The 24,073-nt window shown below is 36.8% G+C and overlaps 3 protein-coding genes across 4 annotated transcripts; all 3 read left to right on the top strand.

Annotated features, from left to right (window-relative positions):
- The first annotated feature begins 359 nt into the window (after nt 1-359).
- On the top strand, nt 360-18,866 carry hoxb1b (homeobox B1b). Of its 2 annotated transcripts, XM_060859079.1 has the most exons (6): nt 360-688; nt 11,414-11,518; nt 13,530-13,585; nt 14,988-15,421; nt 17,607-17,951; nt 18,081-18,866. In XM_060859079.1, the coding sequence occupies exons 4-6, from the start codon at nt 15,058-15,060 to the stop codon at nt 18,413-18,415; spliced, it is 1,044 nt and encodes a 347-aa protein (XP_060715062.1). In that variant the 5' UTR covers nt 360-688; nt 11,414-11,518; nt 13,530-13,585; nt 14,988-15,057; the 3' UTR covers nt 18,416-18,866. The 2 variants fall into 2 exon arrangements, with proteins under 2 accessions (XP_060715062.1, XP_060715052.1); XM_060859069.1 differs by lacking the exons at nt 17,607-17,951; nt 18,081-18,866 and adding an exon at nt 15,751-17,360.
- On the top strand, nt 3,130-5,217 carry hoxb6b (homeobox B6b). Its single transcript, XM_060859041.1, has 2 exons — nt 3,130-3,992; nt 4,289-5,217. The coding sequence occupies exons 1-2, from the start codon at nt 3,569-3,571 to the stop codon at nt 4,540-4,542; spliced, it is 678 nt and encodes a 225-aa protein (XP_060715024.1). The 5' UTR covers nt 3,130-3,568; the 3' UTR covers nt 4,543-5,217.
- On the top strand, nt 5,543-7,841 carry LOC132838600 (homeobox protein Hox-B5b-like). Its single transcript, XM_060859030.1, has 2 exons — nt 5,543-6,407; nt 6,922-7,841. Exons 1-2 carry the CDS (start codon nt 5,819-5,821, stop codon nt 7,167-7,169), a joined length of 837 nt encoding a protein of 278 aa, XP_060715013.1. The 5' UTR covers nt 5,543-5,818; the 3' UTR covers nt 7,170-7,841.
- Nucleotides 18,867-24,073: the final 5,207 nt, after the last annotated feature.

Genomic DNA, 24,073 nt, shown 5'->3' with positions numbered 1-24,073 from the left:
ATATGTGCACAATAGTTTCTGTTGGTTTATTCTGAGATGCCTGATTAGGTACTATAAAGATCTTCTTCTAAAAAGGGAAAACTGCAGAAAATATATTTAAAATCCAGTATTTTTAACTAAGACGAGTAGTGTATTTCTTTCTTTTTCAACGAAAAAAGATGGCGGCCACCATGCTACTGTTGGAGCAAAGCAATAAACTCCCAGTTGTTTATGAAAATTTACAACTTTGTGTTAGAACTTTATGTGTGTATCTGCGATTCGATTGGCCAGGCGTGGTCACGTGATCAGCTCCCTGTGAACATGAACTTTTTATGATTTCCCAAGTGGTTATAATGCAGCATTCTTTTGGTCAGAGCGCAGTCAGTAACACCTCTGTCTTTGTGTTTACGTTTTTTTCGTTGTTACTATAAGGGTATATATTAGAAATTTCAATTTAATTGATCGAATTATCTTTTAAGATGGCTGGAGCCTATCAAGACAGTGCTAGTAGCAGCTCGATGCATTCAGAGAAGTCAGGGAACAGTGGCTGGGTAGGAAACAACAAAGCGAATATGTTTGGTCTTTCGTTTATTTGGTGTATTTGGCCACTCAACCCGGTTGTTCTCGATTACACATGGATTTGAAGAAACGAAAAAAAACCCTGATTAATTTGGAACGCACTGCTGCGTGCCTATGATAAACGACAAAGGTAGGACCTACTCTAGTCTTCCTCACTGTGATGTTAACCAGTGCATGTGTGTGTTTTATGTAACCCACGAGATGATAGGCCTACTATCTTGTAAAGGCATACTTGTTGTAAGACCGTGAGATATTTGACTGGAGCTTAACCAGAACAAAACTGCACCTAAATGCTGGATTGTCTTAAACAGCAGAAGGGAACTGTTACTGGATGAATTATAATTACAGATTGCGCAAATAAACGAAGCCACTCAAGGTACATTAATAATCATTTGTGCTTTGTGGTTAGTTTAGATACTAAAGAAAAAAACTATAGTCAGGAATACCGCATTAAACTGCGGCTTTATGGCCACTCGTCCAACAAAAGAATTTCTCAGAAAATCGTAATGAGTAATAAGTAATCTAAGTAATATCAAAATTTAAAATGCAGACTTTATAAAAACAAACAACCAGTGAATCCAACAAATTGGTGTTTTTAATCAAGTGAGTATGACTGATTAGTGGAAACAGAGTGTTGTGGTGTGGCGAGCAATCCGCGTGATCAAGGTTACAGTAGCCTGATGAAGGCTGATCTTTGCTGATTGCCGGCGCATTTTCCTGGTATTATTATTGATCACATTGTTTCCCTGTTTCTAGTGAAAATGATATATTCTATGTGCGAATTGCAGTTTCTAATGATTAATGTTATTGGTTATTGGTAATCTTTTACTGCTTAGTCACGATGAAGCGGCTAGTTCCAGTTGTAGCAGTGTATCTCAGGATGCAGCCATTCTTTCATTAATCAAAGAATATCAGAGAATTTTACCCCTTCTTTAGTTTACTGGGATTCCGAGTTTATAATTAGGCACGGAATTATTTAGGCTATGCAGAATAATCGCTAAATTTATTATTATGAATTCCCTTATGAAGCTGGACTGATTGCCTGTTAATTATTTTCTGTTCCTCATAATGAAATCTATTAATATTTAAGGTTTTCGATTGTTTTCGAACAAAAATACAGGTTTTATTTTTACGGTATTGGCGCAATATTACCTCATATGTCGCTCTGTGATGCCATCTAGTGACGAAAGAATTGTTCGAATTTGGCCATACAGCAATTGTTCTGATACTGAAATTCAGGCATTTTATGTTATGTAGAAAAATAATTCTGTGTGTGTGTGTACGGGGGTGGGTGGTGGTGGTGATGGGGTGCGCGAGGATGTATATCTGTACGCAGTTGTTTTACTTATTTGACCTTGAATTGTATTTTCTTGCCTGGAAGAAACGTCCGAACAGTGGTGTTTGCTGAGTGTCTAATTAGATGATGTCTAATTGCAATTAATTCACTTGCAAGCAGGCTTGGTTTGTTTGGAACAGCATAGCCCAGTAAATAAAAGTAGGCTATGCACTTATCTAAAGAAAATACCCTTACTGGTTTGTGTAGTTTTAAATAAGGGTTTAAAAGCGTTCTTAAAAGAGTTAAAGAGTCTGGTTTTAGCAAAGAATGAAGGAGAAAAAAAACATAACTCTTTTTGATTTTTCCTTTCAATTTTTTGAAACACAAATCGAAGAGAGACACGATGAAAATTAATTTAGGGTTATTGTTTCATTAACAATATGTAATATTATTTCTAAGAGTGTAAGTCTGATATAAACGATGATATAAACGCCTAGGCCTATGTTGTTAAAATTTGGTTTAGGTTTTATCACTTTTTATGCACTGTGAATTTTGAAACAATTTTCGTACTTTCGATAGCCCATTAAAAGCATTCGTTTGACAAAAATAAAGCTATAATAATCCTGATGTGCTTTAGATGCCATATCTGATGTCAGATCGAACCAAACAATAATTTTGTTGCTTGTATCTTTGTAGACGTCTCACACTATACAGGTAATATTTTCTTCAATTCAAATGATAAGGTTCTTAGGTAAGAATCTTTTCTTTTTTGTCAAACTGACCCATAAATTATTCGTAATGCTCCTTAAAAGCATTAGCCTATCGAATTCCAATGCCAGTTGCTGAACCGTTACTGCAGTGTGTTTACGTTTTGAAGCTCGTCATTTTCAAAAGGTTTTAAGTGACCTGAATTGACGTGAAACGAGAAAAGCTGCAATCATCAAAGTTATAGACATAAATTGACTGCGTGGTTCGTGAAGAAAAACATACTTCGTGAGTTTATTTGGGAAATAATAACCTTATGTAAAGCAATCACATACTGCAGACATGCTGTAGACCATCCTATGGTAAAATGTTATTTATTTGAGTTTGCATACTCAGAAGTGAACTCACTATCAGAAAAAAGTAATTGTATTTATAAGAGCATATGTATAGTTTTTCGTGAAACAAACAGACTTCATCATGCACTTTAGGAATAATATTATTCTTGTGAAGCAAGGCACTGTAAAAAAAAAAATAATAATTTGCTGGTACATTGTATGCATAGCCGTGTTATCCTACATTTCAATTCAAGATATGGTATTTTACGTCGGTAGAGAGAATTACTGCCAATGTCCATCAGCAATACACTTTCAGAATATTGTCTGCTGTTTTTATTTTATCTCCATTTATTTCTTTTTTATTTTTAGCGACACTTTCATTAATACAATTGAAATTTGTATTGGAATGAATATAGTTATATATGGTAATTATAAGATTTTTTTGAATTATAAGATGCTTTGGGGATTCCATCCAGTGCAACAAGAGTCCCCCTCCCTTAATTCTATTCTATTGGCTGAGATGCTCGGGATTGGTCAGATGATGATCAGCTGGTGTGTTTCCCTACTCGCTCACACTGGCACCTCGCCACCCCCTTTCGGCTAAAACCAAACCTCACATAAAGTAATGGCAAAACACACTTCGACTATAAAACACAACAAATCATAACACACGCACAATAACGGTGGCCACCCAATGAGTTCCTACTTCGTCAACTCAACTTTTCCCGTGTCTCTAGGCGGGGGACAGGATTCTTTTCTGAATCAAATACCGTTATATTCTTCTGGATATACCGACACTTTGAGACATTATCCGAGCGCCACGTTCGGGGCTAGCAATGTCCAGGATAAGGTATACTCCAACTCATACTACCAACAAGCTAGCGGAGTATTCGGGAGAAGTGGTTCAGGCGCTGCTTGCGATTACGCTGCGTCCAGCATATACAGAGAGACGGAGCGCACATCGTGTCCTCTCGGAGCCTTGGAGGAGTCTCTGGCTCTCACACAGGGGCATAGCAAGACGGAAGGCTCAGAGCACACTTCAGACACTTATTCCTACAGCGAAAACAAGCCCTGTGCCCCCGTTTACCCATGGATGCAGAGGATGAACTCGTGTAACGGTAAATCTTGTTTACATATTGCTTATTGTGCTGAATAAATAAATGTGTATTTCCATATCATACTAGAAAATATACTAGGCTTACAAAGTATTACTTTGCATGCTTTTTTCCCATGTGCATAAATATGCATTATAATTGGCTTATGCTTGTGTTAGTAAGAAATAATAATAATAATAATAATAATAATAATAATAATAATAATAATAATGATTATTATTATTATAATGAACTGTATTTACTTCATCTGACTCTCTGTGTTAACCGAATTCCGTGTCTTTCTCCCCTATTTTTGACAGGCATTCCTGGCACCACTGGCCGCAGGGGTCGTCAGACATACACTCGATTTCAGACTCTTGAGTTGGAAAAAGAGTTCCATTTTAATAGATATTTGACCAGAAGGCGCAGGATTGAAATTTCGCATGCTCTGTGTCTAACAGAACGACAGATTAAGATCTGGTTCCAGAATCGGAGAATGAAGTGGAAGAAGGAGAATAAAGTAATGAACTCTGAAAAGACCAGCGAAGAGGAGGATGGTGGAAAGACGGGATAAATGATCTCGATAAGCACTGTGTTGTAAATAATAAACAAGTCCAATATTTTTACCCACAATACATAGGCTATAGTATTTTCGTGTAGATGTACGAATTTAACCTAACAAAACGGTTATTCATTTAAGGCTTCGTTGAAGTGAAAAAGCTAAAAACCCTTCTCAGGGTTGTAAAACATTCATCTTTCTAATTTCTTTCATTTTCCTCCCACTGTGTACTATTTTCCGCCATTAGAGCAATGTTATTACCTGGCACAAGATGAATGGCTGAATTTTAAGACACTTGCTTCCACGACGTAGAACAGGCTTATATTGAAGGCTAAGGGGGACAGTTTTACTGCTGACATATTGGACATTCGTGTGTTTAAACGTTCTCGTGTGTAATTTATTTTGTTCGTTACGTTTGTGTATGTGGATGCACTGATAAAAATAGTGAACTTTGTTAGCAATGCCATTTTGCCAATAAAATATGTTTAACCAATACTATTTACTCGCTTGTGTGTGCTGTTATTATGTAAGATAAAATACCAGTCAATATTTCAGCTGTATAATACAGAATAGACAAATATCTAACATAGAAAGACGCAAGGCCGTCACTTTAAACCGTGCTCTGGTTGCAGTCAGTAAAATCAGTACCATGTACGTAAATTAATTCATTTACTTAATTTTATACTATCCGAGCAGTGTGTATTATTATTGTTATGAATTATTCTTTTTCCATTGGTCATATACAGAGAATGGGAAAATATGATAGGCCATGTCAGAGGTTTTGTCAGAAAATTTTATATTGTAAAACATAATTTATAATGAGAACGTCCAGTTCTTACTGATCAAAAATGTACAATAAAGATTTTTGAAGAATTATATGAATACGTTGCAAAGGATGCGCTTCATATATTAGTGAAGTGGCGTGCAACTGAGATCTGCAAAAGACGTGCAGGTGTTTGGGCATTTTGCAGTTCTCCCGGTAGGTGACGCCCTCTGCTAACATGGGATGCGGCGCGCAGCGGGGAGGCACCATTGAGTTGAATCTAACGATCATCATTTCGTCATCATTTGTAACCACAGAGCATGAATTACCTCTTGAAGTCATCAGAGAGAATTTACGACTGGTCAACAAAGGCACGTGATGCCCTAACGCGCTCCCATATTTGGCCGCATACTTGGCAAAAACGAAGTACAGTGCATTGCTATAATTCATTTTTACATCATAAATTGGGCTGCGCAGGATTTTAACGACCGAGATCTGCTCATCGAGACCGTTTTAAAGAATATCCAAATGAGCTCCTATTTTCTAAACTCCTTCTCAGGGCGCTATCCGAATGGGTCCGACTATCAGTTACTAAATTATGGGACTAACGGCGCAATGAACGGTGCTTACCGGGACTCTACGGGCATGCATTCCGGCTCTTTCGGTTACACCTACAATGGGATCGACCTTAGTGTAAATCGCTCAAACAACAATGCCCACTTCGGTACGGTTGGGGATAACGGCCGTTCTTTCCAGAACCCGGGAACGGACAACCAGTACCGTCAAACGAGCTGCTCGCTTGCTTCTCCAGATGCCCTTCCCTGCACCAACAGCGACAGTCTCAACCTGAAAGGCACCTCTGGCTCTTCTGACCAGACCACGACCGGGGGCAACAGTGCACTTACCACCAATACCAGCAATCTCAGCAGCAACAGCACACACTTTGTAGAAACGGACAAAGCAAACGTCTCTTCGGAGCCGGAGGAAGGCGCGCAAGCTAACCATGCCACTGCACGCACGCAGAAACAAGAACCCGCGGCACCTTCCACTACAACACCCGGGGACGGTCAAACGCCACAAATCTTTCCATGGATGCGGAAACTTCACATTAGCCACGGTATAAACATTTATATTGCTTTGAATTCTGTATGGTTTAATGTCACTGAATGAATGTCACCTTGTTTCCAAAACTGACAAAACAGGAGCCATAGGATGTAGTCAACAAAATAATCCATGCAAATTCTTTAATATACATACAATGTCGTATTATAGCTACACATATCAGTTCCGCTTTATTTTGTCTTTCCTTTTACACTGACAGGCTATGCCCTGGGTTAGATCAAGATAAATATCCTAATAATTGCAAGTGTGATAAAAAAAAAAAAAACATGGAACGCTAAAATCATAACATACATGGCACAGGTTATTGAATAAACACAACCTTTAAAGTGCTAAAAAGAAAACAGTACCGGAAAATGACATATAGAGAGTTATTTTAACATGTTATATTCCATAATGTTATGGATGCTAGTGTAGGTGCGATAGTCAGTGTTTCTGGAGTATAGCAATCTCGATTGTTCTTGCTATTACAACTAAGGGTATTGTCTTTTTTGTCCTTGTCCGTGCCATAGATATGACTGGACCTGATGGGAAACGGGCTCGAACTGCCTACACACGCTATCAGACGCTAGAGCTGGAGAAAGAGTTCCATTTCAATAGGTATCTGACCCGGAGGAGGAGGATAGAGATAGCCCACGCTCTCTGCCTCACCGAGAGGCAAATTAAAATATGGTTCCAAAATAGGAGGATGAAATGGAAAAAAGACAACAAGCTGAAAAGCATGAGTCTTGCTACAGGAGGAAGCGCCTTTCAAAACTGATTGAAATTGTTGAGAATATTCAACTACTGTTATAGCACTGCACCTTTCTGCTTGTCATTATCAGGCGTCATTTCTCTGTGTGACTGGTGTAACACGAATTGTCAACCGTTGAGTATTGTTCTATCACATATGCCATATGGGCTACAGTTAACAGCCGCCGTAAATTAAGTGTAAATGCTACGTATCAAGTTTATACTTTCGTGAAAGAAAGCATGTTCCATTAAGCTCTTTGTGCGAAACTTTAAACATGTAAAATGAATATTGTACAGTATCAACGCAAACTACCTATATCATCGAGTAAAAAAAAACTTGTATTCTTAAGAATTTGTATAGGGACGTCAATGTAGACTGTTTTCCAGTTTTGCAGGACATTTATGCTTGTGCCGCGTTTATTACTTTCTTGGATAGGATTGTTACATTGCGAAAAGGAATCCTCTATATTCGCACTTAGGCTACATTTGTGTACTTTATGTTGCATCTAAACATTTCTGGACTAAATTTGGTGTCCATGACGAATGAAATATGTTTGATGTACAGTTGTGACCAATATTTTATTTGTACAATGTGAGTGGTGAACGTTCCGTGTTAAAAAATGCTAAGAAAATGTTTTAACGTTGATATGCTGGAAATTTTGCCAGCCGGCATTTTTTTCTATTTGTGTCTCGATTAAAAATGGCTGATGAATCTAATTTGAAAATAAAATTTCTTTTAGTCTCAAAATGCTTTAGTGTCTCTTTGTACATTATTACACCTGTAGGACCAGTTTTCTTCACAGTGGGCCACCACTCTCGTTCAATTCTCATGGTTTACAGTTATTATTGTATTAATAGAATCTTAGTAAACTATGTAGGCCTACCAGTGGCTAAAGCAGACTAGGCTAAAATCACAAGCCTTTACATCTTCTAACCTTGACATCGAGACATAGAAAGACGCAATGAACTATTCCGTTCATTTTCTGATACTTTTGGTTTGTACTTTCACACATATTACCATAATCACTGTCATATTATAATTATCAAAAGAGATATCACACATATGTTTTATGCAGCATGTGTCTAATAAATCCTGAGCCCGTGAACTTACCTCTTAAATGGTCAGATCAATGGAAGCATGGGTCTTTTAAAAGTTTAAACACTATATTGGTTATTACATCAGAAATACAGCCTCGACTTCCCTAGGTGATTTCATTTCGCGTAGTCCAGTCTACAACATAGACATGTCCTTCACTGTATTGCTAAACAAGTCACGTGAGGTCCATAAAGTTAGTTTTATGGTTTTGGGGGTTGACAATGTGCGACATAATTCACATACTTGAATGAAAGTGACGGTTTCACTGCTTCAGCGGGATTCTAAAGGTTGTGGACGTTGTGTGATATGCTCTTAGTCAGTTACCTTCGGCCACTCAAAATGTCATACACTCACTTGGCTACTCACTGTTATTTTTCTGTTGGATTGGGGCAAGACGTCTCAGAGTAAGTTATTCTTCATTCATTAATTGTCAGTTTGCAAAGAGTTGCTTTGTTTTAGATTCAGTCAGAAGATTCATGTGATTCCCTGCAAGTTGTATTTTAGTGCTACAGATATCATTTGTATTATTTTTAGTGGTGCGAATATCATTTGTGTCATTTGTATAAAAAACGGCTAGTGATGTGATGGTAAACAGTATTCATGTCAGCATTTGCCTCCCACATTTTGTAAATAAACCGTCCGTATACGCTGAAGAAAATCGAATGTTGCCAGGTACTAAAATTCCTTTATTCTAACGAATTTAGTTTGGTTTAGGGAAAACAAAAACCTAAACGGTGGTGTCAGCAAAACAGAATTAAATAGTAAAAGGCACCGACAAAACATTTGTTTGTTTATTTATTTATTTATTTATTTATTTATTTATTTGCCCATTGTCATTTCTGGAGTCTGGAAGAGGATAAATGCAATCATATAGATGTTATTTTTGCAAATTTTGGTGAAACAGAATCGACTGATAACATGATGTAACTGTGCCAAATTTCTCGCGATAAACACGGTTGCGCGATTCATAACTATTAAAGTCTCATTGTACTCCTATAATGTGTTTTGCATATTGATAGGGGTAATCTGTGCGCTGTTCTCATCAATTATTCATGGGGAAGGGATCACTGCGAGGTCAGGAGACTATTGCTGAACACTGAGACACACACACATCCAAACTGCCATTACAACAAATGCAGAATTAGGAAATATAGGCTTCCATCACATCACACTTCCAGGTTCATTTGAAATCTCTGACTTTTGGCATAGTGTCCATATTCATTTACTTTATTGGACTAAAAATAAAATTATTTAGCATTCGACGTATTAGCATCTATAATAGATCATTGTGTATAAGCAAAATAAAAACAAATGCCCACAATTAATTTAGTATTTTATATTTCATGCAAAAGCTATTTAATCTGCCAAAAACTCATAAACACATCAGTGATATTCTGGTTTAGATTCCCTTGACTGATGTAACGCTCGTGCGTGGCCAGCAGAGCTCGCCTTACTCCGAGATCACAGTCACTCTTTCCTTTGACTCAAACACCGAAGAATTTGTTGCAGAAAATATCATTTATATAAATCCAGGCAATGCAAAGTGCTCCGGTAATCCTAAACTAGGAGAAAACAACTTAATATAAATGACATGTATGAACAGTAAGATTATAATTGTAAGGTGATAGTAAGAAAAATAGCAATACTGTCTCTGTGCTTTTGTATATCAAAACACAAAAATAATGTTTATATTGTAAATGCACAGTTAGAATTAGTACACTGGCGAGTATTTTCCTCAAAAATGCACATATAAATTAATCTAAGCCACACTTCTCAGAGCATGTTAATGGGAGTTAAGTTCACCTTGAGGTCACAAAGCGACTGCACGATTTTATTCCACTTCAGAACAAATGCTTATACTAGAATACATAAACTCTGAGTGCAGTAAATTAAATTCGAGCTGAAAAGAAACTGTTATAAAAATATCGTAATTTTTAAACAAAAATTATACCTCGAATTTAAAATTTAATAGATTTAATCTTATTTTTCGCTACTTACATGTAATCCCTTAGACCTAACCTTATGCTTTTTTTTGTATGGAAGTTACCAAAAAACATATTAGAGTTTGAGGATACAGGATGTCTAAATGCAGTCGATGGTCTTTATTTTTTCCACTATAGATTATTAGGTATCCAAAATGATCTCTCCGATTCCGAGTCTCCCAAGCAACTATGTTTGCATCCCCATTGAGATAAGCACATAACTGTATCAAGGCAGAATATTCTAAAGACTCTAAAGATAAAACTGGGAAGATAAATTGCGTGGATAATATCCTGTACACAATGCATGTGTACAGAAACAATGAACAGTAACCGGATTTGTCATTTCTGTAATTATGGTCAGATTATCTTGTATTTTTATAGCAGGTACATGATTATAGGCTACCTATCAAGGAAAGTTTTGTAGCTATGTTACCATACTAATATAATCTGTGAGAATTACACTCTTTGTTCATATAGACCATTGTCACCAACGTGTCAAAGGCTCCCTCGATTATCGTCAACCGTATTTGTCTAACATACCAGTCAATGAATGATGAAATCTGTCATCTATATGTACCCTGTAGATCCGAATTTGTGTGAAAACATCTTTATTCGCAAATTCGTGTCTTGGGGAATATGTAGTTGATGTAAACTCAGCGTCGAATTGGGAAGCTGAATATATTCTGGATTCTACTTGCGATTGTTTTTTTTTTCATTCAAACATTTCTAATTTGATATATGACACGTTTGGAATAGAGAGAAATACAAATACACGTCGAATGCAATTTTATTCTTTTATGTCTTTGTGACGCTTGCTGGGCTAGTGATGCAGATTGTTTCATGTATATTGAACTGAGATTAAAAGAAGTGACAAGGTATGGGCCTTGCTGTCCAAACAGCCAATAACTGACCTAAAGCGGGCATAATGGAGAAGCTGCTACTCCAAGACATATGGCCTTTCAATAGGCTGGGTAGCCCTACAGTTCAGATTTTCCAGTTGCTCTTTTTGTTTTTATCCATTCTTGATATTTACCTGCATGTCTTGGCTAACTATTGAGTTAGGATAATTTAACTTGCTGTTCACTGGCGATTAAATAAATATGTTTAAATAATTAGATTATATGTTGCAGTATTGGATAAATATGCAGTTATGGAAATGAATATTTGTTTTATACCTCTCTCTCTTTCTTTCAGGAAACAGCATATGTTTGCCTGGAAAACAGGCGTGAGAGTACTACACCACGTACAAATCTTTCCGAAAAAGGATAAAAACAAAAACAAAATAATGTTGCAGAGCAGGTACGTAGAATTTACCCATACATGCAAACAGTGGATTTAAAATAAATGTAAAATATATATTAGACATTATTAGAGCTCTTGGTATTCCGACGACTTTTTTTTTTATTATTAAGAATCAGGTAGTAAAAGAGACGAGGATGTCTAACTGGTGATGTTCTAATTAGATGCAGACGATCATATAGGTTGTCAATGGGGAAATCCTGAGAAACAAAACCTAATTGCAGTCGAGAAAAAAATACAACCTTCTGATGATCTGCATGTTATCTGTATGTTAGTATGTAAAAACCTTAATTTTAACTTTGAGACATCTGAAAGAACGACAGATTGTTAGGCTTACCTGTCAACACTGACAAACTATACATGAGACCCATCAGCTTTGAATTCCGGATTAAGTTTTTGCCATTTAAGCCTTGAGGACGTAATACTAATAATTATAAGTTAATAATAATAATAATAATAATAATAATAATAATAATATCTCTGGAAAATTGTCCCTAGTGTGTGATTGCGTGAGTGAATGAGAGTGTGTGTGTGCCCTGCGATGGGTTGGCACTCCGTCCAGGGTGTATCCTGCCTTGATGCCCGATGACGCCTGAGACAGGCTCCCCGTGACCCGAGGTAGTTCGGATAAGCGGTAGAAGATGAGTGAATGAATGAATGAATAATAATAATAATACACTTTGAAAGATCACAAATACTACAACAGAAAAAAAATGAAATGAAATAAGCAACAACAAGGAATTCATGTGTCCAGTGGCACCGTGTCGTTCAGTACAATTTTAGAGACCTCTAGTAGACTAGTACTGGAGGAAACCCATAAAATACTTTAAACGTGAGATTAGGTTTTAGATCGACATTGGCAGTCAGTAGCTATAGGTTGGACAATAGACAATGTGAGGCTCCTGATGGTGTTTGTTTTTTTAAGGGTGTGAAAAGGGATTGCAATAATCAAACTATACGGTTATGGCAGTCTTGGTTAGACATTAACTCCTCCAAGCAAAGTGTGGGTGCAAGAGAACGGAACGCAGCAGATTCACTTGAGAGATCAAAGGCCTACTGTCCAATAAGGAATTGATCTGAAGACCTCCTCACGACGGCAATTACAACAGACTAGACATAGACAATTTAAAACAGATATCTGCCTCAACACTAACATCATGTTGTTCTAATAAAGTTTCAGTTTTATTTGATAGACGTATAATCACTTAATACAGACATCTTCGTTTGTTGTCATTTTGTTCAATTGTGGAGAGACACAGGCATATAGATTATTTTGTAATACAAGAAAAAATAAACATTAATATATACACTCGTAAAAATGCACAAATGGGCTTGTTATTAACAACTAATTATGGTATTACAAGGTTGAACAAGCACAAGATTATAAATCTCAAATTAACATAAATTCAATGTTAAAGCAGAAAATGTACACAAGGCACAAATTCTCTATTCGAAAATGCTCCTGAAATGTGGTTTGTGGATGCAAATAAACTGTAACTGGTACTCGTGCCTTGTCAAAGTATTTGCTTGCGTTGATTAAAAACAGAGTTTGGTTGTTTTGTTATTTCCTCCATTTCGTCGATAGAGCTATAGAACAGCCTTCTAATCTTTTCTAATTTTTGTTTCATTCGCAGTTCAATTTATATCGATTGCTTACTCTCGGAAACAGCACTCTTAGCCTGGGTCAGGTCTTGCGCTGGGGTCCTTTGCTCCCTCACGGCTGTTTGGATATCTAACAGTCTGCTTTATTTTGCAGCCAGGGTTGCTTCAGGGTGTGTAGCTGAATGTAGCCTAAACGAGCGACAAGAGATTTCTATATTTCTACGGTCCTGTGCTCTTAGGCCTACACGTTTAGTGTGTTGTATCTAGGCTGTGTGCTTATGTTAATTTTCATACCTTCACTGCGTCATTGTTGTTCCAAAAAAAAAAAAATTACAATTCGTATGTTAACAATTAGACATTGATAAAATTTCAAACGGTTAAGGTGATTAACGATTTCTTTTATTTATAGGTACTATATTGTCTGTTCGAGGTCCTCCACAAGGTTTCCTTCGGAGGAGTTGGCTGGTGAGTAGGCAAAGAAATATATTGAATGTTATAAATATGTTGTATTGGATTGATTTAACTAAGATGCATAATCTGGTTGTTGGTATAAGACCTTTCCCAAGAGATCTGGAAATTAAACCAGTGTCAAATTAATACGTTGCATCATTATATGGCAGGGTTTAAGGAATACAATTACGGGCAGTTTGATAATGAGGTTTTCAGAAACATAAAGGTATGGCTGCTGATGTACATTCTTTACCTCTTGCTTATGTATAGCTAATGGTGATAGACTTAAATACAACGAATACGAGAATCCATAATTCAGTATTTTTAATTCGACAGTGAATAGCCTCGGGTAATATTTAGTTATCGTTCTGATCAGGCAAAAAGATGATGCTAAACACTGGCAGATTGTGTGGATTCAGAACAAACCTACAGGAGCGCAATAAGCGAGCTGCACTGAAATAGACTCAGTCAGTTTGTGAATGGCGGATATGTCCGTGTGATTTATCGCCATATTACTTGAGCTTGGGTTCACGACGAGTTCAGCAGCCTTTGTTCCTCCTTCAGCGTAGTCGCTCTCTCGTTTCTTTTCTCCATTTGTCACATTACAACCGATTCTGCACTACTTCTGTCACCATGAACACATACCTATATCTGTCTATAAGCGTCATTTTTAAATAACTCTGAATTCAGCTTGTCCGGTGTTCTTTTTTGTTGTGATTTCTTTTGCAATTTTAAATAAAGAGGTTTGTTGTGAATGTTGTACTAAAAATATTTCGTTACCAGTTCGAAATAGATTTATATTTATTTTTTTTAGCCTTTTGTGTTTATACAAGTGTATATATATATATATATTTAATCTACACTAGAAATATATTTTAGCTTGATTCTGAATTTTCGTTCATTTCGTTTCAATTCATTTAAATCTCTTTTATAGTAAAACATTAATCTACAAGATAAAAGCATTCAAAACATTTTAAATGATCAATTAAACTGGCTTTTTCCCGTAGTATCCATATTGATTTAAATTTCGACTTAGATTTATTCATTTGAGAGACGTTTTATTTATTAAAATATTAAAATACACAAAATGTTTTTAAATTGCAGTTCTTAGTAATAAAATAAAAAAATATTTATTTAACATATATATATTTTTAATGCATAAATCAAATCACCTTATTAGCTTAAGCAGGAAGTATGTTTTTTCCATTGCGAAATAAGTGAATACATTTATATTTCTTTTCAGAACGTACATGTTACTATCATCCTATCATGGGCCTTTATTACGTTTGTAGAAAATATTTTAAAAAATAATGTAGGCTACGTATTACACTATTTTGCATCAAGAAATTTGCTCTTTCAATTATGAAGATGGATTTTTGTGCTTTTATTCATACTATTCCTTCTTGCGACCTTTTAGGTCTCCCACCAAGTGAGGCCTCTGTAACAAATCTGTCACGTGACTCAAGTTTTGCCAGAAGCTCTACACAATGCAGAACAAGACGGACAACATCAACACCTCATTATTGGGCAGTGACTCGTTTAAGGTTGACGACACATTTGGATACAGTGATACGACACATGTTTCACTCTCTGTTTCACTGCGGGAAAAAGACCAAGAGATAAATACTTGCTCATTGCCGAAGGATGCCAAGGATGACACTCGGCACTGCACTCCAATAGAACTTTATCGAAACTACACAGAATCACCCCTCCTACCCCCTACAGGAGACTCTCACAGCTCCTCAATCGGAGAGCTTACTGTTGACGGAAAGCTGGTCTTCCCCTGGATGGCAAAGACTGTAAAAAAAAACAAGCAGAAAAGTCACAGCATCTGCGATGCGTCCTTCGGTGGTGGGTACAATCGGTTTATTGCAATAAGCTGTATGGTAAATGGCAATCAACGTACATTAGTTAACAATCACAACCTGACACCGCATAGCTTTAAATGATCACCATACATTCACTGTGACCGACTGAAATATTTAGTTAATTATATAGCACTTCATTGGCTGGGATACTGGGTGCAGAGCATGGCTCTAGGAATTGGAGGACACATTTCTTGGACTTTTCAAACTTAAAAATGACAAAAAGGCATACGAATATGGAATTATTAGCAATGTCTGTATATGTCGTTTTTTCTCGATTGCAGTTAACGCTTTCTTACTTCGTTTCCTCTGCAGCAGAGAGCCGACCAGATGGCTCAGGTGGCTGTAAAAGGACGCGCACGTCTTACACTAGCAATCAGTTGCTGGAGCTGGAGAAAGAGTTCCACTTTAATCACTATCTAGGCAAAGCGCGACGCCTCGAGATGGCCAACCTACTGAAGCTTAGCGAAAGACAGATCAAGATATGGTTTCAGAACCGCAGGATGAGGCATAAAAAAGATACTAAGTTGAAAGTAACCGACCCGCCCCCTGCTCCGAATGCACGTCTTCCGTCGTCCCTGCAAATGGACATTAGAGCTTCACTTAAATTATCTACCGAGAATTGCACCAATCGCCCGTCTCTTAGCAAAGCTCGAAATGATGCATGCTGTATGAGCCAGGTTTTCAAAAATCCTGAGGGTCATTGGCCTTACGCACAAAAACACAGACCTTCAAATTACCAACACACTAGAAGGGTAAATGACGAAACTGATTTCTCCGTTAGCAGCAGAGGCTTCTTCCATAATGTTGAAGCAAACTGTGAGCATTTTATAGCGTTTTCAGAGCCCCGAATGAACAGGCTTAGTCATTTTATGTCTCATGATACGGCTGTTCAACAGAGAGCATGCCAAAATCACAGAACATGGCCCCTAACTTTGCCCAGTGAATAGGCAATCAAATGTCCGAACATCTTTCACGCACAAAAAGCGCACTTTTATTGCAAAAAACAGGCCGGATGACCATTCTTTAATCTTACTTCCAACACAGAGTAGTTATAGCAGTTGTATTAGTGTAATAGCCCTTAGTGTTATGAGGGTACCATTCAAATAATAATAAAAAATTACAAATATGTAAATATAGTATTCAAAATTATTTATCCGGCTAACAACAGATTTGTCTTTGGGTGAGCTTTTGTTGTCTTAATATGCGTGATTTTAAATATTTTTATGACCTGCATGCAATAAAAACGAATGTGTCAATATCTAGTTTGTTCACCCTTCGTGTTTTCGTTTAGTCTTTGGGGAAATATATTTATTGATATGATCTCATGGAGAACAGCTTGCATCTTGCATCTTTAAATATATTCGTAGCCATGTCATTCAAAATGTTCTTGGTGTCTCCTAAAGTCACCTAAAAAATATCACCAGCCTTTTCCGACTTACTTTAAAACAAGAAAATAAGAAAACGGTGCAAGTTGGAACTTAGTGTTCGTTGGAAACTCTTTTCGTCCATAAACAACAAAACCTATGAGCATGTTGAATAGCTTTCTATCCATAAGTAGTCTGTAACAAATCCTCTCTATGGAAAACATCGTAAAACCCTAAAACTGTTCCTACTGCTGTGATCAAATTTTCATCAGACATACCGCGCTAGTGTGTGCGTTTATCTGACTGATGAGAAGGTGCCATTCATCTGTTTGTCATGTAAATACGAGTTCAGTTGATGGACACTCGCTACGCCCAAACTACAGCTGCAGTTCGCACGCTATTGGTGGACTTTTGGTCACATGATCTGTCACTAGGTTGATATGTAGCCCGACAGAACTTTTGAGGTTTGACATACTGCTTAGAGGTGGTAGGGCATTGGGGTAACACGCCGACGTTTTATTGACCCCCTTTAAAAAATTACTAGTGAAGAATCGAAAATGAATTCGTACCTAGATTACACTATTTACAGCCGAGGACCTAACCATTTAAATTCAAAAGTTGGATGTTTCGGCCTGGATCAAGAGTACATGCAAAGTGCTTGTGGGAGCACTAATAGTTGCATTGCTGAGGGGCGGCAAGTTGGAGGGAGCTCGTTTACACCGGCGCTGCACGAGACTCAAGGCATGAACTATGCGCACCAGGCATCCCAACCATGCCACATTAATTTGGATCTTGTTACAACAGCCCATCAAGTAAACTATGGCAAGCAGAGCCGATCTCACCTGGACTACAGCCATCAGGCCATTCTCAGTCAAGGAGAACAGCAGATGTATTTACCGTCTCCTGGCTTTTCTGTGCTAAACATCGGAAACAACAGTGGGACAGCGCCTGAGTCTAGTTGCAGGCCAGGAGAAATCCCTGTCAGTCAATATCCATCATATCCCTTTGGAGAGAAAGAGCAGCAACACCAGTACGGCACGTACAGCAAATATTCCGGCCTAATCCATAATGACAATGACTCAAAGAACAGTTCCAACCAAGCACAGACTTTCGATTGGATGAAAGTTAAGAGGAACCCGCCTAAGACAGGTCAGTTTAACCATGTTTATTCCTCAGTAGTCACATCTTACACGATAATATCATCTTAGACGGACCTCCTTGTCGAATTTGTTGATTTATTGCTGTTTATTAATATAATATGTTTTTTTCCCTTCACAGTTAAGGTCGCTGAATACGGAAGCCACGGGCAGCAAAGTATTATTCGCACAAATTTCACTACGAAGCAGCTCACCGAGCTGGAAAAGGAGTTCCACTTTAACAAATACCTCACAAGGGCGCGGAGGGTCGAGGTGGCCGCTACACTAGAACTGAACGAGACACAGGTTAAAATCTGGTTTCAGAATCGCAGAATGAAACAGAAAAAACGCGAGAGAGAAGGAACCGTGGCGGTTATGAAACGAGTTACCGACTGCACTGCCGGACAAAACCAAAACAGCTCCACCACCTCATCTCCAGCTGCATCTCCCATCTCAGACTCTTCGACTGGCAACTAATCACATATAATAGCGCAATGCAGTTCTAAATAATAAGCCATACTGTACACCCCAGTGTACTCCTATTTAATGCGGCTTGTGGTATAAAATGAGGATTTTTTATGCCTGCATTGAAAAAGACACTGCCTGTTTCACCTTCTGTTGCTGGGGATACTTGCCTAACTTATTTTTCTGTTACAGACCAAATGTAAAAAAAAAAATCTGGTTTTGTCACTTTTTTATCTCTGCAAGGACATTCTTGCTCTGTGATGATGCATGTCACTGCTTTACAAACGGCCAAAGTTTATTGGATGTACCACATTTAACTCTGATGTGTAACAGTCGCAATTGGGTGTAACACATTTAACTTTGATGTGTAACTGTCGCAACTCATTGCAACAAAATGTGGCTATTGTGAATGAGCAGTTTTATCATTTTTATAATTTGCACTAGAAATGTACTTTTGAACAAAAACGTCGTGTGTTCATGACATATGAAGCTGTAATAATTGAATAAAAGTGTTTTATTTTTCTGGAAAAATAAGACGCCCGTTGATTATATTTACTGATTTTTATAAGCATTTATCATATATAGATTTATATAAGTATTTATAAAAATATAAGTATTCTTATTTATATTTACTGATATATATATATATATATATATATATATATATATATATATATATATATATATATATATATATATATATATATATATATATATAAAGCTATGATTGGTATTAGGTTATAATAAAAATAATGTCTTTTGTTAAGAGACATTACAATACAATGGGGCTAATTTAAATCAAGGCTACCCCAGTATGTATAGTTTGACAAGAGGAATGTTGCAGTACACCCCGGGTGGCTTCCTATGACCTTTTCACCCCACTGAGCCTGCAGGACTTCTAAACATGTAAACACTCCTGCTTGCTCACTGATATAACACTGGATAGTCTTCCTGTTTTACTGATATTTACCAATGCACCATATTCTGGGACATTTTAAGATTTATCCTACAAAATGATCTTTTTACCTTTACCTTACTTTCAGGCTAATAATAATTATTAGTTTAGTCTCAACACAATTGCAACATGATTTATACTGAATCAGTATCAAATATTTCTATTAAAATTAAAATTTAGATTTAGATTTTTCAAATACACAAATTGTTTGAACACATCGGTTCATTCTAATGCAATGTTCTTTACATTAATAATGACCTTGCTGCTTGTTGTGACCATTACAGTAATATACTGGCAGCAGAAGTGGTAGGTAGTCACTGTAATATTTACATTGTTCTTGCTGTATTGTCATATCACACATTCTAGTGTAGTTTTCATTGAATGCAAAGTATATCTCTACAAAACCCCAAACCAAAACACAGGATAACAAAATGGAAGAAATGAAAAACAGACATATTATCCAAATTCCTTTCATGCCTGAGATAAATGCTTTTTGTGCCAAATTTAGCTAAAAAATATATTACACCGAATGTTTATTGTGCCATCACAATAAAGTCAAAGAATTTTTTACTGCATTTATACAATATGGTCCTTTTTACTGTACAATCTGCCAGTACTGTAAATATTTTCCCAGCAAAGCAGGCAGACTGCAGTAGTGCAAGACCTGTAAATTACATCGAAAGTGTTATACTGTTCAGAAGTATTTTACTGTAGAAATTAAATAAATTATTTAAATGCATTCCAGCATTACATGTATCTTTGTTTCAAGCCGAAAATATGCCATGAATAAAAATGTAAACTAGCTAAATGCTAAGAAAAAAAAAGAAAATTAACCAGAACCTTGTGTTTTTTAGTAAGCCCCCTTCACTTAAAAGTTCATGGGGGCTTGGCAAACCTGTTTCATTCTCTTGATCATCTGATGGACTTGTCCAATATTTACTCAGGGTGTTGGGTTTGCACAGTTCTTGCCCCAGCAGCACTGCACTGTCAGCACCCTCTCCACTGACCAGGTTCATCCAGAGTTCAGGCCTGAATTAATTCAGTAAGACCATAGGCTTGTCCAGGAAGAGAGGAGAAGGGTGTCTGCCCAAAGGTCAGGGATGATTTTATCACCCCATGTCATTAATCCTGCATGTTTAGTGTCAGTCTACTGTTCATTACTGACATTCAACAGCAAGGCTTTAAAGATTCTGTCACTAGCAATATATGTCAAACACAGTACATATCAAATTTATTAACATACTCATTTATTAGTTAGAAAAGTGTAAATATTCTACCAATTTATGACATCAGTCATTACTTCAGTATTACAGTGTAGACTGGTACTACAAATTTTATATTTTAACAACTGAAAAGAATGAAAATTTACCTTAAAAACCCAGAAATTACATGACATATTAAACTGTATTCAAATCGGTCTCTATTGCCTTTTTATTCAACTCAGTCGAATTCCAACACTATTGTTAATGAACTGAAGAACTCAGAAAAGAGCACAGTTCCTAAAATGTAAAAAAGAAAAAAATGCTAATTTATCTTTGTTGGATAATTAAAAAAATATTTACTGTATAGATGCCTCACGTTTATAACATCAATGTTTATAAATTTAGTATGTTTAAGGAAGTTTGTTTAATACAGTGTTTTCCTTGCCCTTTTGGATGGCATAGCTTTCAGCTCCCACTGGGACCCCATCTGCAGGCATCAGAGTCAGAGCCACAGCCCTATGGAGACAGATGCTCAGTTGCCTGCAGGAGAGGGATGTTTTTCACTAGCCTGTCAGCATGCAAGGAAATCTCACACTGCAGTGTTGTAAGATGCAAGAAGGGAAGGACAGTAGAAAGGCAAAGAAAGCAATATAGTTAAGGTTAAAACAAAAAAATGACTGAAAGATGACAGGGATACCGTGAGTTCTTGTTACTTTTAGGTAATACATGATAAGAGCGAAGGAGAAGAAATGAACAACTTTAAAGATTGTGTTATGGTATGTGACCTGCTGTGTTTCTCTGTGTTTCCACAGTCCTGTGTGTCCTCTGTGCAACTGAACCTTCACTCATCACCAGCATAGACAATCTACTTTCTAGCTTTATGAGATGCCAGGGAGGTCAAGTGTCAAGCTAGAGAAGTCAAAGAAGTGTAAATATAGTCAGTGTGCTTGGGTGTTAGATTCTCCCAGGTGAATCTATAATGCTGAGGCAGATTGAAGACCCTGTGTGTGTTCTTTTCTTCCCCTCTTGCTGGGTAATGGTGTCACAAGTGCTTTTACAAATCAAATGCCTGACTTGACTTCCTGAGTCTTGTTCGAATCCTTCTGAAGCATGTCACTCCACAGGGGTAGCTGAAATCAAAAGGATAAAAAGGCCACTGTATATTCTATTCACAGGCTTAAAAGAGTAGGTCAAAAGGACATTTTGTATTTCTTCTTGCTTTTGACAGACAGTCTGCTAAGTAAGGACAGAGGCCTCATGCAAATAGCCTCCACCCACAGTTTAAATAGGCAGTAAAGGAAGACTTCCTCCTCCACTCTGTACAGTCTCCTCCCATCTTATGATCATTTGGATCCATATCCTTATATGATGTCATTCATCCATCATTTTCTAATACAGAAAAATAGAATTTACAACATTTACAAGGTTTTTGGGATTGCTTTCAAACTGCGTTTATACCAGGTAATGAAAAGGATTAGACCACTCAGAAGGTTAGTTTTGAAGATGGTTGGTATTCACAGTTTGGTGAAAACAGTGATACAATAAAAAATATTTGTTTAGTGTAACATAGTGCTTTTCTATAAAATGTAGTTCATATAAAGTTCATATAAAACTATTTTAAACTTTTTACAATTTTTTTTAGCAAACCCCATTGGAAAACAGTGACCTGTGACATCTTTTCCATTTCATAGAGAGAAACGCATTTTTTATTAAGTTATTCAGTGTAGCCATCGTGCTATATGTATGTGTGTGTGAGTTTGTTAGGGCAAATATTTATAAACTTTATATAATGAAGACTTTAACTATATTTGCATTCTTTGCAAGTCTTTGTGCAGGTCTGCTCTTTTCCATTGCAACTCTTTCTTGAGGTTTAGGTGCTGAGATGTACTGACACCTCCCAAATCCCCTGACCAAACTTACTTTCTGTTCTTTAAAGAATATTTACCACCAAGCCTCTTAAACAGCCATTCAAACATCTTCTCAGTGGTTACTGTAGATTTATCTTAAAGTGTAGGAGAGGTGGTTAATTAGCAGCAAACAGCAGTTTAAGGTTCAAAAGGTCAAGCTAGTAGCAAGAATGAGCCTAAAGCCCCAATGCACTGAAAATGTGTGCATCTGCTCCTCTACTCTGATAAAAGAGAACTTGAAAACAATTTACATATTGTAATAGAATCTTCATACTGCCAAGTATCATTCATAAAATCTGCCTCTGGTGCCTTCAAACTGACCCAGCTCTAGAGAGGGAAGCATTGCTGTGTTACAGTGCAATTTTTGTGGAGGAGGGTGATTTACTCAGATGAGAGAGCCATGCCCCCTCCCCCAAGTGAAACGCAAATGAAAAGGAATGCCAAGATGAAAAAGCATGCGTCTCCAGATAAGCAAAGAGAAGAAAGGAGTCAACGAATGGCAAAAGAGCTCTCTTGGGGAGATGAGAGGTGCTGATGGCAGTGTTGGTGGTGGGAGATCATAGCAGGTTCCTCTCATCAGCCCAGGCCTGTGTTTGATACTGGGTCTTTGTCGCCCTTTCAGCTGTGTATTGTTGGGCGGTGTAATCCTGGGTGGATTACAATGGCTCCTTCCTTTCATATGGCCATGCCCAGCAGGCAGGAGGCAGTGCACATGGAGGGCTGGGAGGCCTTGCTCATTCCTCCTTTTACCTTCACCAGAGGCTGTAGCTACAGGGACAGGGATGAAGGGGTCAAATGGTCACGTACTTCTCTAGGAATGCTACCCACTTTGCTCTATTCAGATTTGCTTTACTACCCTGTATCCACCAAATACCTGCCTAAAACACCTCTAAGCAATACTGGTTCATAGTGGGCTTCATGACACAAAATTCCTTACAGTGTGACCATGATTAATACTTATCTGTAAACAGAAAAGTAATGTATTTATACAAATCATTTTTCCATATGGACCTTGGTTATATTTTATTGTTTAAAGTTGTAAATAAAATAAGTAATAGCAAAATAATTTTGAAAAGAATAACAGAAAACCTGAGTTTTCTGTTGAGTACGTTTAAGAGATTAAATTTACAAAAAATATATCTAAAATGTTTTAATATTTATTGATTAATTCATGGCATATGTGGAATCTATATTCAAACATTTCAATACCCCAACATATTCAATGTATGTCCTTGTTATGTTTTTTTTTAACAAGTGACCTATCAAATAATCAAATAATACGATAATAATAATAATAATAATAATAATAATAATAATAATAATAATAATAATAATAATAATAATAATAATAATAATAATAGGTTGTCTTGTGCAAGATAAAAAGAAAGAAGAAAAATACTAAGCATTATAAATAATAACATTCTCACAACAACTTGACATGGAACATTAAACAGTTGTTATAATATAATTGAATTATATTTATCCTAAAAGCAAAACAATAAACAAGTCTAGACATTCTAGGTGATAATTAAACCACCAAAATGTGTGAATTAAATGTAGATTTAAACAAATATGTTTTGCTTTTTTATGCAAATTATAGAGCATT

The sequence above is a fragment of the Tachysurus vachellii genome, chromosome 2 (genome assembly GCF_030014155.1).
Source record: "Tachysurus vachellii isolate PV-2020 chromosome 2, HZAU_Pvac_v1, whole genome shotgun sequence".
In the NCBI taxonomy this organism is placed as follows: domain Eukaryota; kingdom Metazoa; phylum Chordata; class Actinopteri; order Siluriformes; family Bagridae; genus Tachysurus; species Tachysurus vachellii.
Note: the sequence above shows the minus strand (reverse complement) of the source record. Positions and strands in the feature narration are given on the sequence as shown.

Bases quoted from the DNA above. Each gene is read 5' to 3' on its own strand.
- hoxb6b (XM_060859041.1), top strand. From the start codon at position 3,569: ATGAGTTCCTACTTCGTCAACTCAACTTTTCCCGTGTCTCTAGGCGGG. The intron at 3,993-4,288 runs GTAAATCTTGTT...TATTTTTGACAG, and splicing joins GAGGATGAACTCGTGTAACG to GCATTCCTGGCACCACTGGC.
- LOC132838600 (XM_060859030.1), top strand. From the start codon at position 5,819: ATGAGCTCCTATTTTCTAAACTCCTTCTCAGGGCGCTATCCGAATGGG. The intron at 6,408-6,921 runs GTATAAACATTT...TCCGTGCCATAG, and splicing joins GAAACTTCACATTAGCCACG to ATATGACTGGACCTGATGGG.
- hoxb1b (XM_060859079.1), top strand. From the start codon at position 15,058: ATGCAGAACAAGACGGACAACATCAACACCTCATTATTGGGCAGTGAC. The intron at 15,422-17,606 runs GTGGGTACAATC...TTGTTACAACAG, and splicing joins CTGCGATGCGTCCTTCGGTG to CCCATCAAGTAAACTATGGC. The intron at 17,952-18,080 runs GTCAGTTTAACC...TTCCCTTCACAG, and splicing joins GAGGAACCCGCCTAAGACAG to TTAAGGTCGCTGAATACGGA.